We start from the raw sequence: 18889 nt of genomic DNA on the forward strand, positions 1-18889 counted from the left end.
ATCTTTCCATTGTCAAGGAACAATACCTCTCATCGAATCCGTGCTATCACTTTTCTCGCATCTGTTTTTCGAATTAAATTAATCTAAATATTACTCAATTACTTAATTATACTTAATCATTTAATATTACTTAATTTCGAGTTAAACTTTCTAAATATCACTTTTATTCCGTTCGATATTAAGAGAGAGAAAGTAAAAGAAATCACGGGAAAAGTAATTGAAACAGGATAGTAATCGAGAAATTTTTGTAAAGAACGAAAAAATCCTCAAGATCGTCCATCTGGACGACTTCCAAAGAAGAATTACGAGTAATTCCTCGTCTCGAAGTTGCTCGATTGCATTAATTGATGGAATTGGATTACACGGGGAATCGCGTGAAATCGATAGAGAAATGACAGAATGCAGAGGAGGGGGAGGGGGAGAGGTACATCGATCGAGGTACCATTAGGCGGAAACGACAGCTCCCCCCCCTCCTCCGTTAATCGATCGGTGACCTTATCTTGTCAAGGGTTACCGGTGCCCATAAATCTTCGCCTTTTCCTCGAGTGGAGTAAGTTCAAGGGAAGGTACAGTCGCGGTGGAAAATAGGAGGGGAAGAGTTATGGGAGGAGGGGGGGAGGTTTGGCGAATGATCGAACAATAAAAAAATTTGCGCGCACAATAATTCATCCAAGAGTCAATTTCGTACCTTTCTCTCTCCTTAAGTGTCTGGATATGTATTTGTCGTCTTAAGATGTCAGATCTTTCGTTAATTAAGCCAAGGTTAAGGTCGTGATATAGTTGTCACCTCGACGAAAGAGAGTTATTCCTGTCAATTACTCTTTTAAATTTGCGTGGACTTGTTATTCGGAGTAATTAAGAAAGTTCTAATTATTGGAGAGATATCTTTTTAATTAAAAAAAAAAGTCCAAGTCTTGTGTAAAGATCGAAACTCGTAAACAATTTATTAATTTATTAATTTTAACTTCCGAAAGAAGTTCTTTAAATTAACGTGCACATCTTGATTTTCTTCAATATAATAATATAAACGATATATTGTAGACCAGAGAAGGAGATTAGTTATAAAAAGGAAGAAAAAAAAAAAAAGGGAAGAGAAAAAGAAAAAGAGCACCGTCGAATTCGTTTCTGAAGGGAAACGAGAAAGCTCGACTAGCAAACCCTGGCTGCATGACTCGACGCAAAATAGGTTTTGTTTCATCGTATTTCCTACTTTTTCTCCATTTTCTTCCATTTTTTTTTCTTTTTCTCCTTTTTTTTTTTTTTTATGATCCCTCTTCTCTCTTCCAGACTGTATATAATACTCGAATCGCAAGCATCCATCCGCTCTCTTCCTCCTTCACAGCGGAGGATAATCGAGCCTCGACAAAACGGAGAATGATTTCGTGAAATTCGAGTGTACACGGAGGAGGATGACGATTATTCGCCGGTTTAACCACGACATTTCGCGGGCCCCAATGTTTCACGAAAATTTACATCGACCGGCTGACTCTACTCATCCCCACCCGTTTTTACGCTGCTATATCCCACCGCACGATTTATTCGCAGCGCCACTGTCTCGTTATTGCACGCGTCATTTGTATTATATAGAAAGTTATTCCACGCGTAAGGATTTACTGCTCCGTCCGCTCTTTCGATTCGATCGGCCGCGAATTGTTTTTAATCATTTATTCAACCCGTCGTGGCGAAAATTCGTGAAAATGAAACGTCGTCGCTTTGTAATGCAGAATACTATGAATAATTACGTTGCTTCGATCGTAAATTATCGATCGTAGGTATAGAAGATTTATACAACGATATATTTAATTTAACGGGAATTCGAATCGTGAAAGTTTTAACATTTTTGAAAGCTTTTTGAATTTTAGAATCGAAAGTAAAGCAGCAAGGTTGTGTATATGTTTTACATGTGTACAAATTCGAACGAATCGTCGAAAAATCGAAAAATTGCGTATTTCGACTTCTCAGAGGAATTTGATCGGTTTTTAATTTTACGTCGAATTTTGGATGAAACTTTTGGAAGCATTTAAAGGTTTCTTCTTTATACTGGTTTTATATAACAAAACTGATACTCATGTACAACATATGGACCAAAGAGGACGAGATTTCTGAGGTTTCTCTCCTTTCTTTTTGTTCCTCTTTTCTCTCTTTCCCTCTCTCGTCTCTGTATCTGGCATTGTCAGATAATTCCTAAGGCTTTCTAAGCGTTTGATACGCTTAGCGCTCTCAGAACGTGACGGAAATTCCGACGGAATCGTTCTCTTCTGAAATTGTAAGTTATTTCAAAAATATTGAAAACTGTATTATATCGCGATTTCTTAATTAATACTCAAAATTTCCACCAACGTTCTTATTAACGAGAGTCTAAGAATAATAATTTTAAGATTCCTCACAATTTAAATGTTTCTCAATAAGTACTCTTCAAATTGTTTCAATATAAATATTTAATGTTACATCATATAACATTAAATTTTTTACAAAAATTCAAGAAAATGGCATAGATTTGCAAATAATTCCCCAGATAATTCTTCCAAAGAAGAAAGAAAGAAAGAAAAAAATTCAGAAACGTTAATAATCCAACGATCCAAAGTTACCCTCGATTTCTTTCAATTTCCAATAATTCAATTTCGATTATCTATTTCTTCCCGCATGGAAGGACCAAAACGAAGAGAAATTCTGATCAGAGAGATGGTGGAATCGGTTTAGCCCTGTCAATAGCTGGACAGAGCTTACGCCAGGTTAACTATAGCCTACAAATCTGAATTAGGTTCTTGGATGGCAGACATTCGATTCATACTTGGTTCGAGACTCCTCTCCTTTCCCCTATACCCTCCTCCTCGTTCCAAGGATTATACCTCGTTAGGCTTGTGAATCTAAACTATGCGGGTTAGCATCTCGATGGTGGATGAGCCACAATTATGTTCGCTTCGTCTGCCAATAATTAGAAATTTGGAGGAACTCTACGCTTCCATACCGACCGTTCGTGAAATATTCACAACGTGAAATTGAATTGGTTAATTCCAATTTGTATAAAACTCGTCGTAACCAAGATGCACGCACGTGGTCATGCGTCGTACGTATGCGAGCGCGCAGCGCCCTCTGCGAAGCATCGACGTTGTGGAGAGGGGGAAGCGAGAATTCGGGAACGAAAGCGTGGAAATTTCGCTCGAATACTAATGTTTGCGCGGGGTACTCGCGTGGAACTAGAATCCTGGGAAATGGTTAAAGTTTTCGTAAAAATATCGCGGAGTAGGGTCGATTGATTTTGAATATCCCGCGTGGAGTTGGCTCTATGGTCTCCACCAGTGTTTCTCAACTCTGTGAGAATGCCATTTGAACAGAATTTGAATTTTTTAATCGATTTCGATTAGCATTTTTTATTAAGTACAAATAAATTTTGAAAAGAAAAATTGAACGATTACACATATGAGATTAAAAAAATATTTTTGATATTTTATTTCATATATAATTAAGTATTTTTATTTTATCTATATCACGTGATGAATTATTGTAATCGAATTATATTATAATCGATTTTGAATATCCCGCGAGTTGGCTCTATGGTCTCCACCAGTGTTTCTCAACACTGTGCGGAGAATGCCATTTGAACTGGATTTGAATTTTTTAATCGATCTCGATTAGCATTTTTTATTAAGTACAAATAAATTTTGAAAAGAAAAATTGAACGATTACACATATGAGATTAAAAAAATATTTTTGATATTTTATTTCATATATAATTAAGTATTTTTATTTTATCTATATCACGTGATGAATTATTGTAATCGAATTATATTATAATCGATTTTGAATATCCCGCGTGGAGTTGGCTCTATGGTCTCCACCAGTGTTTCTCAACTCTGTGAGAATGCCATTTGAACTGGATTTGAATTTTTTAATCGATCTCGATTAGCATTTTTTATTAAGTACAAGTAAATTTTAAAAAGAAAAATTGAACGATTACACATATGAGATTAAAAAAATATTTTTGATATTTTATTTCATATATAATTAAGTATTTTTATTTTATCTATATCACGTGATGTGAATTATTGTAATCGAATTATACACGAAATAGAATTTTAAGATGTGTGTTAATTTTTAAGGAAAAAAAAAAAGGAAGGAAGAGTGTCTCGAGTTCTTTGTCCACTTTAGCCATCGAAAAGAAAAAAACTCACCGATGGCTGCGGCGAATAATGGACGAAAGAGTAAGCCAAGTGTTAAGCAGTGGATACAGATTCGTACAGGGAAAGATGTAACGGGATATTTGGGGAAACAAATTGCGAGAAGACTCGACATTTCACCAAAAAGGGCGTAGCCACACTATGTACACCATGGATGGAAAAGATAGTGGTTCCAAACTTTTTGTCGGTGGCGGATGTGCAATCGTGCAGTTGCAAAGTGCAATTACGCCCTTTTTTTCCCGAGTGGAACTCCATACTTTTTTGCCAGCACGATCTACACGGCTTTTCATTCCCTTTGAAAAACTATTATTAGGTTTTTGCCCTCTATCCTTCCGGTGTTACAGCATTAACCATGATTGAAATATCATGTACACGCCTCGGAAAGAAAACACACTCGCGAATAACAATGCACACACGCTTAACATCTTATCTCCTAAAGCGTAAAAAGATAAAGCGCAAAGAAAAATGGAAATTATCATCGCCTCCATTCTCCTCGAACGTTCAATAAATATTTAGAAAAGTTGAAAACTGTTCGAAATAATTTCGTCCTCTCCCGAATTCGAGAAAAATTTCCAAAATCCAATTACAAATTACACGATTTAATCGAAAGAGATTTTCATTTCGACATTAAGGATTAAATATTTTGACAAATGAAATATTCAGTTGCGTCAATTAGAAGATAATATGATAAATGAATAATACAATATCGTTGAGACGAGTTCAACATTAATTGAGAAAAAAGGAGGAAAAAAAAATACTCGTTAAATTAATTTAAAGAAAAAAGAGCAGCAAAAGAAAATGTTGACAAGTATCTAAAAAATTGAAAGAACAGGCGAAAATGGCGTATAAAGCGTTTAAAGATGGAAGACAGAGAGAGGGAGAGAGAGAGAGAGAGAGAGAGAGAGAGAGAGAGACTGCATCGATCTGCAGTTAAATTTTGTGCGAAATTAATCTCAGGCGCAACGATGGCTTATTGCCAAGTCAACGGCAGCAGTTATGGAAGACAAGAAATCTGGCGTTCGAAAGCCTTTGAGGAATTACGCCCCCTATACGTGTACTTAAACGGAAGGCAGAAGACAAAAGGGTGTCCTGATGGACAGTAATTACATGGCGGAATGCAGAAACGCTTTTACGTAATATTGCTCCAATAAAGAAAATACGTTTTCGACGCGCGACACACCGTGTCGTTAATTCTATCATCCTCGTTTTATCTTTCATTACTGTCAATTGCAATTAAAGTTTTTCGTTCTTTCTCTCTCTCTCTCTCTCTCTTTCTCTTTGTCCCTTTTTTTTAATAAATAGCAAAATTTTGTATCCGTAACGTTGTTTTTATTCATAAATAGGAAAATTTTTTCCCCCAATTTCTCACTTCTGTTAATTACTAGTATAAGAAAATATTTCATTTCTGTTTCGTTATATAAAAGGATTGAAGTGGTATAGGTGTATTTCTAAAGAAAATGAAAGTTTAAATAAGCTGTTATTATAGGCTATTTCGATATATTAATTATAAATTAACATTAAAATCAATATTGAAACGAGAGAATATAAAAATATAGGAAATTATTCTTTCTTTAAATATTAATTTTTAAATAAATTGAAATTTTTCAAAATAATTTCCATACTCATGACTCAATTCCTCATCAGAGATAAAATACATCATGAATATATTATTATTTCATATTTAAAATACGAAAATTCTTATTATCTTTTATACAAATGTAAATTTTTAATTATTTACATTCTCATAATTAAGTCGTTAAGCATAAATAATACTTAGAAATTTTTTCCTTTGTAAATCCAATATTTTTTAATATCTCTTAATTTTTATATTCAATTATTCAATCGTACTTTCCGCAAAAATTAATTTATTTACATAATACGTAAAAAATGAAATGAATAAAAAAAATTAATAAAATTAAACATACCTCACACTATCCACATAACGCTCACTCGTATTAACCATTTATTTACACTTAAAGCTAACTTAACCTAATCTAATACGAACCTAAAAATGAGATGAACTACCATCTACTTTTCGAGAAATAGTTTCGATAGATGGCAGCAAACTATCACCAACGTTCCTCAAAGCGACTCTAGCGAGGCCTTTCGGCTCAAAGAGGAGTCGTTTTCGGCTCGAAAATCTTAGAGTCGTGGAAAGATAGGAAAGAAATCGTCGTCCGCGTGGTTGGACTCTGCCTATAGAAATAGGAGGGAAGGAGAAAAGTTCTGCAGTAATATCTGCAGAAAAGTGGCCGCGAAAAGGACGCGGAGATGGAGAAAAACGTTTGCCAAGAGAGGCGTGTGTATGGTAATGCGAAATAGCCGGCATTATCTCGTCGTAAATCACGTGAAAAGAGGTTTGAAATCTGGAGGCGCTATCATCCAACCGATTATAAATGCCTTTCTTCTGGTTCCTCTGTTCGCGCTTCTTCGAGAAGAAAAATTTGTGTGTGTGTGTGTGTGTGTGTGTGTGTGTGTATAGGACTAAGAATTTTATTTAGGATGATTATAGGAAAGAAGATCGTCAATGGCCATTTCTTGTTTGGATATCGATTTCGCTTTTTATGATTTTTTGTTGCGTTGAATGAAGTTATGTAAATCGTTGAATTTGATAAATATAGTATAAAAAAATATAGTATTCTATTTGAAAAAATTACCTTTTGAATATTTTTTTTCATTGTTGTAATTATAATAAATATATATATATATATATATTATAATAATTTCTCTTTCGATATTGAACAATTTTCGTAAAAAAAAATTATTTTTGAAATTTCTTTGAATACAATATTGAAAATTGAAATAATAATCTTGGATAATGAAGGAGAAATATTTATAAATTATTATCTTAAATTATTCTTAAAGTTTTTAAAAATCTAAAAATGTTAAAAAAAATATGAAAAACTACACAATAAATTTTTTGAATAATCATTTGCTTATTTACGTGAAACTAAGTTTACGTAATAAAACTTATCCAATAATGAATATTTAATTTTTTATTTTATCTATTCATTGTCTTATTAGAATAAGCATATACATGTGTATTATTTAATAATAAATTTATATATTTTTTATAAATTTAATATATTTTTAAGCAGTGTTACAGATTATATTAAAATAATCTTTGAATAATTTTTCCTATTATTTTTCAAAAATTATATCGAATAATTTGAATTATAATATAATTAGAATTATCGGCTAATCAAACCTTTAATTATTAACAAAATATTTGACTTGTAATATAAATGTAATAAATGTATATATTATGTATCGATTCAAAATGTATGCATGCTATTATCAATGAAATTAATAATTTTGAGTTCATCGATTAAATCTATGACATGCTCGTTACATATAACTCGAGAAATCCATAATATAATTCATAGTTATTTCACATAGAAACTACTTTAATCATATCGTTAATTATTCGAATTATATAATATTAAATTATTTCCCATTTCCCAAAATGAAAATTAATCGTCCCATTAAAAATGAAAACCAATATTTTCCATGATTCGTTATTCAAAATTTTTACGATAATTTGTTTATTGATAATTTATTAAGTTTAGTAATAATTTATTATCCCGATTAAAATATTTTAACATTTAATCACTTCGATCAATTTTTCTAGAATAATTTAAAGTCTTTTATAACCACATTTTCTTACTTTGGTAAATTTCTCCTTGGTAATAAATGTAACCGATATTGCATGACCAACCGCTATAACACTTATCGGCCATTCTTTTATCATTCTTCTCGTGAATATTTTCTCCCCCAAGTTAATAAACCACCAAGAGAATTTCAATGGCGTTCATTGGACAATGTGGTTAACCCTTGTGTTATTAGCAAAAAGTAATATCGTTAATAATTCACATTCTATTAACGAAGCACATAGAGAGTTAAGTCTTGTTAGATAAATGTTCCGTTTGTAAATCCTTCGCGATTAATGCAACAGTCACACGCGAAATTTTACCGGCTAATTGTTGTAACGGATGAATTCGTGATAATATGGCCACAGGAGACAAGATATGCAATTATTTTAAACGAATATATGCGAATAGTAAAAAAAAAGAAAAAAAAATGAGAAATGAAAATTTATAAAATTAATCAAATTGGAATCAAATTAGCGCGTAAAATTGATTTATTTTATGAATTTGAGAGAAATTTAAAAATTTAAGATTAAATTTTAAAAAAAAGATTAATTAAATTAAAATTTAATTATTGATAAAATATAAAAGTTAAATTGATGTTAAACTTTATGGAATTTTTTTTTTTAAATTTAATTTTAACGTCAAACGATGAATTCTTATCTTTTCTCCTTGCTACAATATTTCATTTTTCGATAAATATTGAAGGTTGACTATGACTCACGTCAATTTTTTTCAATGCAATTATTCATCAATCGGTAAGTTATACATTTATGATATAATCAGTTTTGAGCAATATGCAAATAAAATATTATAAATCTATTTGAAATTATCATTTTCCAATGATTCACTACTTTTCATTATATATTTTTAAGCAAAATTAAAATATTTAAAGAATTCAATTAAATTGTAATATAATTTTAAAAATTATAATTTCTTTATCCTTTCATTTTAATTCTTTTATTAATTTCAATTTAATCATAGAGCCTCGCAAAAGAGATACAGAAAGTAAAATAAGCGTGAAATACATATTAAAGTAAATTAATCTGAGAACTTCCTTTGAAAAGATCCTCTTCTTTTCAACCATGAGAATCTATATAATAATTCTATTTCGTGTAAAAGATTAGTTCACGAATCTGAAACGTGTTGCAATCGTTCTATTGCTTGTCGTTAGTGCAATTAGTATTTACGTGTGGGCAACATGTTCTGGAGAACAAGTGATCCATCAGTAATACATCAACCAGCTCATCAGTTAAGCAAAGAAGCTTATATAATTTCCTAACGTATTTTCTACTTTCCATGAAAATATCACATATACGTATCTCTAAAAAAGTGCATAAATATATCTATATAATATTACATAAATAAAACTAATAATAAAAAAAAAAAATATTACAAAGAAAATTGCATTACATTGACTTTCTCTAAAGATCAAAACATAGGATAAATCCAAGAAAGAGATATATTATTTTTATACCTTATCTAACAATCTCTCTAAAATTTTTACAAATAATTTACAAAATTAAAAAATAATAATTGCTCGTGTGCTTGTGTTCAAAAGTATTTAAAAAAATATATATTATAATATTAGAAAAAAAAATCACCATCCACTTCTCCTAGGGAATTACCCTAGGCAGAAATTAGAAATTCCCTAGCAATTAAGAATACAGTGCGTCACTCACCCAGCAAAGAACATGAGAAGGAACCAAGAGCCGGGCACAGCGACTACGAGAATCGCGTCTTCCGCATGCCTATTACCGGCAAGACGACATGGAATGCACGCGAGTATGAGCAGGTTGCTGATCAAGAATATGAGCTTGGCGGGCTCGTGACTCTGTAAGGTAAATGTGCAGACGAAACTGTCAAAGGCGTATTCTTGCATGGTTCACGGCTTCCCCGCAGAGGAATCGATATTACGCCATGGAATTTCGGTACGTGGCAACGCGTTACGTCGCCAACCAAACGATCTATACATATATATATATATATGTGTGTATATATATAGAATTCTTAACCTTCACGACGTATCAAGCATCACGAGTAAAATTAGATCGAAATCTGATTTTCACCTCTATAAAACTTGAATCCAAAATAACAGTTTAGGATGTTTTGAAATTCTCAAAATTCTCTTTTCTTTATTGTTTCCTTCGTTTTTTTAAGAAACGAAAAAGATTTCGTCTCGAGAAGTGAAATTTAAAAAATTTTTCGTGGTGAATCGAGATTCAATTTTTGTTTTATTTTTGAAACAACAGATAGAAAATTTTATTGAATTGAACGATAACAGAATTTTCTAAAAAACATTTGGAAAAAATAAAAATATATATATATAAATTATTATTATTATTATTATTATTATATAAGGTTCTTGTTAACGCTTATGTTACTAGATATTGTAGTAACTTTATGGTTCTAAAGTTTAAAGTCGAAATTCCTTAGGAAGTAATTCTCGATGATTCTACGAGGACTCCGTGAATGGTTGATAGGCGATCGCGATTAATAACTCGCGATACAACCGCATATCACGTCGTTCTAATTATATCGTGTCTCAATGTCTACGTTATCGAGCGAGTCAGGCTAATTACGAATTACGTATTCGTCTGTACGAGAATGCTAAATGAGTGGTGCGATTTACGAGTAATTTAGCCGTTAGTGAGAAATTAATTCGTGAACAATGCCTTCCCAGATAAACGATATGAATTTTTTCTTTGGCATAAACAAATCTATTTCCATTTTGCTTTCATCTTACGAAATATGTTGATTAAGTTTAGGTTAAGATTAGGTTAAGTTGAAATTGAAACTTTTGAACCAATATATATATATATTTCTAAACTTGAGACTATATCTTCTTTTTATTCATCGAAAATATTAGAAAAATAAATAATAAATCCCAAAATGAAGTTTTATATTTCCAGTTTTTTTTATAAATTACTTTACCTTTTTTTTATTATATTTAAAATATATTTGAATTCGATCAATTTATTCTGCAATAAAATTAAATTTTTTTCAACAAAAAATAAAACGTACCATCAAACTACGATTAAAATCCCGCACACGCTCTAGCCAACCAAACTAGTAAAAAAAAAAAAAGAAAAAAAAGAATCGTTCATACATGGAAGTGCACATTCACAACAAAATACTTCTATTCCTCTACTATACTCGTAGCCCGTTATAGTTCGGTTTGCTCAATCTCCAATAGTCGTGGCGCGATTCGAAGATTCGAAATTGCCTCCGTCGATCCATGCGAGATATCGGGCCACGAAATAGCAGGTCATGAAAGCATTCTACTAGAGTGTAAAGCCCCTTTCTCGCTGAAGTAACAAGCAGGAATTTTTTTATTAACGTTTCTCGAAAGTTTCTTCATCACATTTCTATTGCCAATCGAAAGTTGTCGAAAGTTGTTGCTTATTTTGTTCTCTTTCCACTTTAAGTTATGAATATTCATTTAAACGTACGAAAATAAGAACACATATCTCTTTAATAATACAAATTGTTATCCGATACACATTTTAATCTTTATATCATTTTATTAAAATATCCGTAAAAGTTAACTTATTTTATAACGCAATTTTGAAGTGCATTTTTAAAAAATAAAAATCCGAAGTTATTGAAATTGTCGAATTTATAGGTTAGAACAATCAATTAGGTATAACAAACAAAAAAAACCATTATACATGGAACACACGAATGTTTAGAAGAGTCTTTGTAACGAAAAATCTCAAATGTCAAATATTTCTCTTGTTATATTTCTTGGATATCGATATTTCTGCTATTGGAACGTGATACAACAATAGGCAAACAGTTTCTCTTTGTTACTTCGACGAGAACGCAACTTTACTTTCACAACTGACAGATAGACGGAACCAGGAAACTAAATCCTCACGTACCAACTGTTTCATGAAGGACAAGAGACCAATGTTGATGATCTCACCGCCTAGTTGGACCAGAATGTAACTGAGCACGCCCAGCACCGTGATGCACTCGGCGATCGTGCGTGCGACTTCCGTGATTTCTTCCGGCCATTTCAAGAGCTGAGCATCTGTGTTGGAAGGTCTCAGGTACACTGCCAGCGACAAGGACGTCAGATGGAATGCCAAGATGATCAGTCGTTTTAAGAACTGCAACTTTCATATAATTCATGGATATTTATACATCGTTCTGTACTTTTTAATTGTATGATCAGATTCAGAGGTAGATTTGATAAATATCGAATTCTTCGTCTTTTTAGAAGTATGAAGAAAAAAAATGTGTCTGAATAAATAATTGCACTGGGAGTAAAAGAAATAAAAAAAAAAAGAATATGCATGATTATGGACGAAGATAAGAAATATATATACGTTGACCGAGTTAAAGTTGGAACGAGTTGAGGTTAAGTTGTTAAGAAATTGAAGAAAAATTGATATGACTGCTTAATTTTTACATTTTTTTTTTTTTTGCAAGATATTGTATATCTGTAATCAAATATTTCTGTAAGTATTGGCGTTTCTATAAAGTCTATAAATTCCTGGAACATAAAGATTAAGATAAAAAAAAATGAATCTAATAAATCCAACTTATAAAATCTTAAGACTTATCTTTTTGTCATTTTATTGAATATATTCGTTCGTTTTGTTCATAACATAACCTATAATTCCTCTAATGTGTATCTACGCTATGAATCGTCGAAACGGCAATCCTAAAATTTGCAAGAACAAAACTGTCGATTAGGTTAAGTTATTGCGTTATTTCAATTAACGTATTATACGGGATATTTGCAAATGTTCAAGTATCACATATTCTCGACCATCCGTGAAGTTGGTCTAATGACGTGTTACCATCAAATATGCTTCGTGATTAATTACATTACACCATGCTAATCTCTGTGTACAGTATCATGATATAATTGGCCATTTGACGCTTGTATGTGGTTTAAACGTGGCCGTGATTAGTACTATAAGTGGGATACGTCATGGATGGCCATACCATTATAATGTTTCTCCATACTCGTACAGGATGTTCCATTAACTCCATTACAAGTTACACGGATGTTCGTAACAATGAATCAATTTATTTTCTATACTTTGTATATATATATAGCAGTAACAGACAATGTACAATTCGTGTATGTGTATATAGTATAGTAGTAGTTGTTCATTAGGATAATGATAGAGTAAAATGAGAGTAAATTTAGAGTATTTATCATCTCAGTTTAGAATTTTAGATTGTAAACTAATATAATCTATATATTATAGTATAGATTTTTTAATAATTTTTTAGTAATAAATAAAAATTAAAAGTATTATTAAAGGCATATAGATATACGAAGAATACAATTTTAGATGGTCTTAAAAAAACTTGAACGATGGAAAAATTGAAAGCGAAATTCTCGGAAAATTCATGTAGATTTTTTTTTTTTTTTAATTTTCTGTTATCTCGACCGAGTCTTTTACATTTTTATTGAAAACAATTTTCAAAATAATGCTCGCATCGGTGGTTACGATATAACTTTTTTCATTTTCGATATGGAAAATAGAGTCAGTGATATTTAAATGTGAAATTTTTAATAAATTCTACGTATCCACGGTCTTTTAACGTTCCGTGCACACGTTTTGAAAGCTGCTTTAAATAACAGTTGAACAGAAATTAGCTAAAGTAATTAATAAAAGCTTCGAAAATATACGTGTGCAACTATGATACGCCATTTATAAAATTTCAAGTGAAATAAATTTAAAGAGAAATAAGTTTGTTCCGCGCTATTAATTTTGTAAAAATTGTTTTCAATCAATTCCCTTTTTATTTTTTTACCAATACCTTTTTTTTCCTTTCTTCAAGAATAAAAACATGACGTTAATTAAATTAATTAAATTAATGAAATCGTAAATTAATAAAGTTAATAAAAAATCTACTATTTTTTTTTTTCGAATTAACATATAATATATTATTCATATAACGATATTATTGATACAACACGGACAATATAAATTTTATGATAATTTATAAAATCAATTTACATCAAGCAGTTTATAAATTACGCAAAATGAACGCGTATAAAACGTTATTATGCTAATGGATATAAAATTAAAATTTTTCAAAATTAAAAACAATACATCAAATTATATCGATACGTTTCTTCATTACACGTTTGTGTAAAAAGATATAATTTAGCAAACCAAGCATTATTCCATTATCAAGATAAATTTTCAAAAATCATCCTCGAGATAAATCCATCGATTTAAAAATTAACCGCTCATTAAGCTCTTTTCGAAAAGCTATCCGGGCTCTCCGTGGTGATCACGAATCAATCGGACATGGACGACCATCGTCGTTCAACCGAGATCGTTCATTGGCCTATCTCGTCGCTGGATGGTGGCGCTGCGGTCGATCGAAATAAATATCGCGCACGCCTACGTTCAATGTCCAAAACCATGGATAACCCTGTCGATGCCACTCGATCCGCTGTCGAGCACGCGAGTGACAATCGTTTTCACCGAGTCACTCCAACGTCTACTCGACGTCACTCGATAATCACCGAAACGGGACGATTTTGAAATCGAGCGGCGAGTATTCGCGCGGCGAAAATTTCCGTTCAACATATTTCTTCACGCGTGCTCTACGAGCAATTAGGACAGTTGTGACGCGTGCCAACGTCCAATTATAATTGCGCGATTATTGGGAGAGGGGGAGAGGGGAGGGGAGAGTCGACATACGTGGGATGGTGGGAAAATTTCCAAGGGAATGGACGATTTTGACGTCTGCTGTGGGTACTTGGTTGTGAATATTTTCGATGATGGAGGAGGGCGTTAATGATTCGGCGTTTGACGAGTCATTTTTCGCGTTGTTGAAGAATTTAATTGAACGAATACGGGAAGATAAATATGGGTAATGTAAATTGGGTTGATCTGAATTTGATTAATTAGAAATTAAATAAATTATGAGATGAAAGGGATGTTAGAAAAAAGATAAAAATAGTTGGCTTAATGTAATAGGATTCGATATTTTGATTCGAATAAATTAATAATTTCTTTTTTTCTTTTTTGCAAAATTTGTATTTCCTCTTAAATTGTTCTGTTTTAATTGTAACGAGAATAAATTAACGAAACAGTTTATCGGATATAGTAAGGTTTGTTGCGTAATGTAATGCATTTTACTATTCTGATAAATTTAATATAAGTAATGTTCTCTGTTCCATTCCTTTCCGTGTAATTAAATTTAAGTACATTTAAGGAGCGTTAATTCAAGTCGACTTTTCTTTGTTGCAACAATTCCTTAAGATGTTTACAGATCATTTAGATTTTAATATATATAAAATATATATAAAAAAAAAGAAAAAATTTCTTATAAAATTTCTTAAAATAAGACTTCATTTTCTAGAAAATAGATTTTGAAGTCAACTGTGTATAACTTCATTTTCGATAAACCGGTAGATACCGATACTTTATGTCGATATCGAACCAGAATGATAGAATAATAGTGAATTAACCATACTGATAAATAATACAACTATGAGCGCAAGAAAAAAAAGGATATACATAAGATATGTATATATCCTAGTTACCTAAATTCTAGTTTCCCCTATATCAAAAACAAGGTCACATGAAACCTTTATAAACCGCTCAAATGCCTACTAAAAACACTTGCACATCGTTGCGTTTAGCGCGCATACATATCAATTAAATTTTTCATAATTCGCTACTAGTATTTTCATAAATATGGAATAAAAAAAAAAGTTTCATAGAAAAGCAAGTACATATACCTTTCCAAAAAACACTCTTTCACTCAGCCATTGTACAAAATACATTTTTTCACGTCAATTTTATGCGCCTATTAAGTTGACCCGCTCTTCTCCAGTAAGAAAATATCAATTAAATTCTCTAAGCATGAGGAATTCCTAGAACGGTCTAATGGATACCATTGTTTTCCTCGAGCGAAGATGGTGGTTCCAGCCAGGGAAGAATTCGTGAAAAATGGGTGGTAAAGGAAGGATAGATAGACGAGAATATTGTCACGTGGGCGCACTTACCCGCGCAAAGGTCTTCCATTTTTCCTCGAGTAATCGCTGAATAATACCACCGTCCAGCATGTCCAAGTGCTCCTCCTTCGTACCGTTCAGAATGATAAATAGCGCCGAGTTCCAGTCTGAAATAGAAATTCGGGTTGGACCATTTGCGGTTAATGGAACATCACTTTAGGGTTCTCTCTCTACGCCTGTGATAATTATGGGTTTTGCATTAGCGGCTATATATATTAGATGCGCGAGCTTCCCACGAGCGACGGCAGGAGGCGATACTGGAACAATGATGGCGGCTTTTTCCGTAACCGCGCCACGTGCGCCCCCCAAACTTTCTTGCATGCAAAGATAAAAGTTTACCGCCACTTCCGCGGGTTTGCAGAAGAATTCCACTGGAATCGTTAATCTGCCCACCGAACTTGGCAAAAGTCAGCTAGCTAATGTCGGTTCGATGCTACCGGTCGGATTTTCGACCCGAACTCGTGTAAACGACATTCTTGAGGTAGTGTATTTTAACAAATTCTCCTTTTATATAATTCTATTCAAAGAATTATCGTCCCTTGCATTTAAAGGAAGAGGAAAATTTTAATTGATCGCGTTCCCTTGTGGAATGAGGGATCCTAGGGATCCCTAATATCTCTAGATGTAATGTTCACGTTAATTACAATAATTATTGAAAACTGCTTTTTTATAGCTTACATTGTATAAAATTGTACAAGGAATATTTAATGGATTCGTGTGAAAGTATTGCTGATCCTTTTGTTTGACAACAATTGAAATTATTTTGAAATTTGGTTCACAAATTACAAATTCTAGATGTCCAAACATATATAAGACAACTTTTTTTTCCCCGATAGGGAAAAGTAAGTTTGATGAAGAAATCTTAGATCATATTTCAAAGTTTCAAAACGTTCATTAATTACGAGTACACTTTCACCGGTAAATGGATCGCACCACGATATACATTCACTGACCATCTGTTCCTGACTACCCACCGAGTATCCAATAGACGAGAATTCTTTTAAGAAATTATTCCTTTATACCGTTTCAACTTCCCCTTCCTAATATAAAATAAATAACATCTACACCGAAATATAATTTAAACAAAATAATGATTTCTCGTTTTGAAATTATCAGATTTCACCCCAGTTTCGTGTTTATAATTCATTAAAAACTCGCCAAATTTCAGAAGAAATATTTTCTACGGAAAATTTTGTAAAAACGAGATCTTCAATGACTAAAATTTCCTTTTCTTTTGCATTCTTTGGATACATAAAAAAAGAATATTACCCAACGACACGTTTCCTCGCTTATCTCCGACTCGACTTTTACAGATTTCGTTCGGCCTAACGCAATGTACGCCCCACCCGACGATTCAACGACGAGATATTTTTGTCAAAGTCAATTTACCACGAACGAATCTTCCAGCGGAATACCTCCTTTCCATCGAGCAAAGAACATATCACTCCTTACAAATCCCCATCGCACATTTCATCCAACTCAAACTTCCCGTCCAAACAAACTCAAATCACATTTCCCCCTGTTTAAATTACAAACTCGCCCCCTTACGATCTAACACTGTTACAGCAATTTCATTGATCACGAAACAAAAGCACCCAACCCACCTCCCCCTGTGAAAGATTCGAGAGAGAGACAGAGACAGAGACAGAGAGAGAGAGAGAGAGAGAGAGAGAGAGAGAGAGAGAGAGCGACGAGCATGGAACACAACGGCCAATGAACCCTTAACCGTGTCATCCGTATCGATTATCGAATTTTGTTCACCTGACTTCACCGTGAAATATTAAGCGTTCATCGTTGCCTAAGTTTCCCAAACTTTGCCCCATCCCCGCCCCCTCCCTCCCCTCCATCGAGCGGATTCGTTTTCGGGACTTCCCCCCCTCGAAACTTTCCATCAAATTGTTGGAGGGGAGACAACGGTGTACAGTCGCGACGCCTCCTCGATCGTCCTCCTCAGACTCTTTAATCAGTCTGAACCGGGCAAAAGCCGCTTTTACGGTGGCTTGAAGCGTCACCGAAGTTCCGAGTTTTCTGTTTCGATGTATTTTTTTAAGGGAGGAGGGGGGAGGGGTTGACGTTTTAACGTTCGAACGCCGCCACTTCGGGAGCCGAGGCTCGATCGAGGATCGATGTTATGCTGGGAGGGAGGGGGAAGTCGTCGTGTCGTCGGTGATTTCGATGAAGTTTTTCTCGGTAAAAAAAAAGTTTTTCCTGTACAGATATCTGTCGTTCGGAATCGTTCGGGATCGTTTTTAATCTTTTTCTCTCCGACGAATTTACGTTATCCGATTTTTAGTTAAGTATAATGTTATATACTTTCGATTTAATCGTATACCGAAGGATAGATTTACATTTGTTTCTGCTGAAATCTTGATTTTTCTGCGATATAATCGTAATAAAATTAAATATTAAAATAGAGGATAAATTTGTTGTCGAGATGTAAAAGTTGAGTTTAAAACATTTTTCAAAATTATATAATATAATATTGAAGGAAAATTCGATGCGAGTAATAAAATTCAAGAGAAGAAATATTTAGCGTTACTCGATTATAATTATTCCAGAGAGCGATCGAAGGGACAAGTACATTTCAAGGCCGGTGAAATCGGCGAGGACACGCCTTTTCCGCGGTTCCGTCCTCCATTCTTCTCCCTTTCACCATGGCGCGCCGCCATTGATGACAGACTTCCCCCGCGACAGCTTTTGGCCCGAGGAAATTGAATTTCAGATATGGAAGCAAAATTGCTACGAATAACCTCATCCCCCGTCCAAAAACTTTCCATTCGATTCTATCCTTTCGATCGAATCGGTGACCGTAGCTTTTGAAACGAGCGAACATGTCGATCGTTTGCCGAATTATATCGAAGCACATCCATTGTGAGATTCGATTTAGCGATGGTAGTACAGGGGAATATTAATTCCACTGACCACTTTGATGTCTCGGCCTGATGCCTCCATGCTATTATGAGAATGACCAACGATCGATTGGATCCGCGATAAATGTCCATGAGGGGGGCACTACTTGTTCGAGAATAATAACGCGAATTTGAATGTTTTGTGAGTGC

The 18889-nt window shown here is 33.2% G+C and overlaps 1 protein-coding gene across 4 annotated transcripts in view; it reads right to left on the minus strand.

Annotated features, from left to right (window-relative positions):
• Window positions 1-18889, minus strand: part of LOC107994862 (transient receptor potential cation channel subfamily V member 6) — a 47667-nt gene that overhangs the window by 23021 nt on the left and 5757 nt on the right. For 3 of the 4 annotated variants that reach the window (XM_017051972.3, XM_017051970.3, XM_028665304.2), the window contains exons 3-5: window positions 15822-15937; window positions 11710-11946; window positions 9508-9659 (exon numbers count right to left, since the gene is read on the minus strand). In XM_017051972.3, coding sequence (XP_016907461.2) covers window positions 9508-9659; window positions 11710-11946; window positions 15822-15937 — 505 coding nt within the window. The remainder of the gene's footprint in view (window positions 1-9507; window positions 9660-11709; window positions 11947-15821; window positions 15938-18889) is intronic. The other variant, XM_017051971.3, reaches the window with a different exon arrangement.

This window comes from Apis cerana, linkage group LG1 (genome assembly GCF_029169275.1).
Source record: "Apis cerana isolate GH-2021 linkage group LG1, AcerK_1.0, whole genome shotgun sequence".
Classification (NCBI taxonomy): domain Eukaryota; kingdom Metazoa; phylum Arthropoda; class Insecta; order Hymenoptera; family Apidae; genus Apis; species Apis cerana.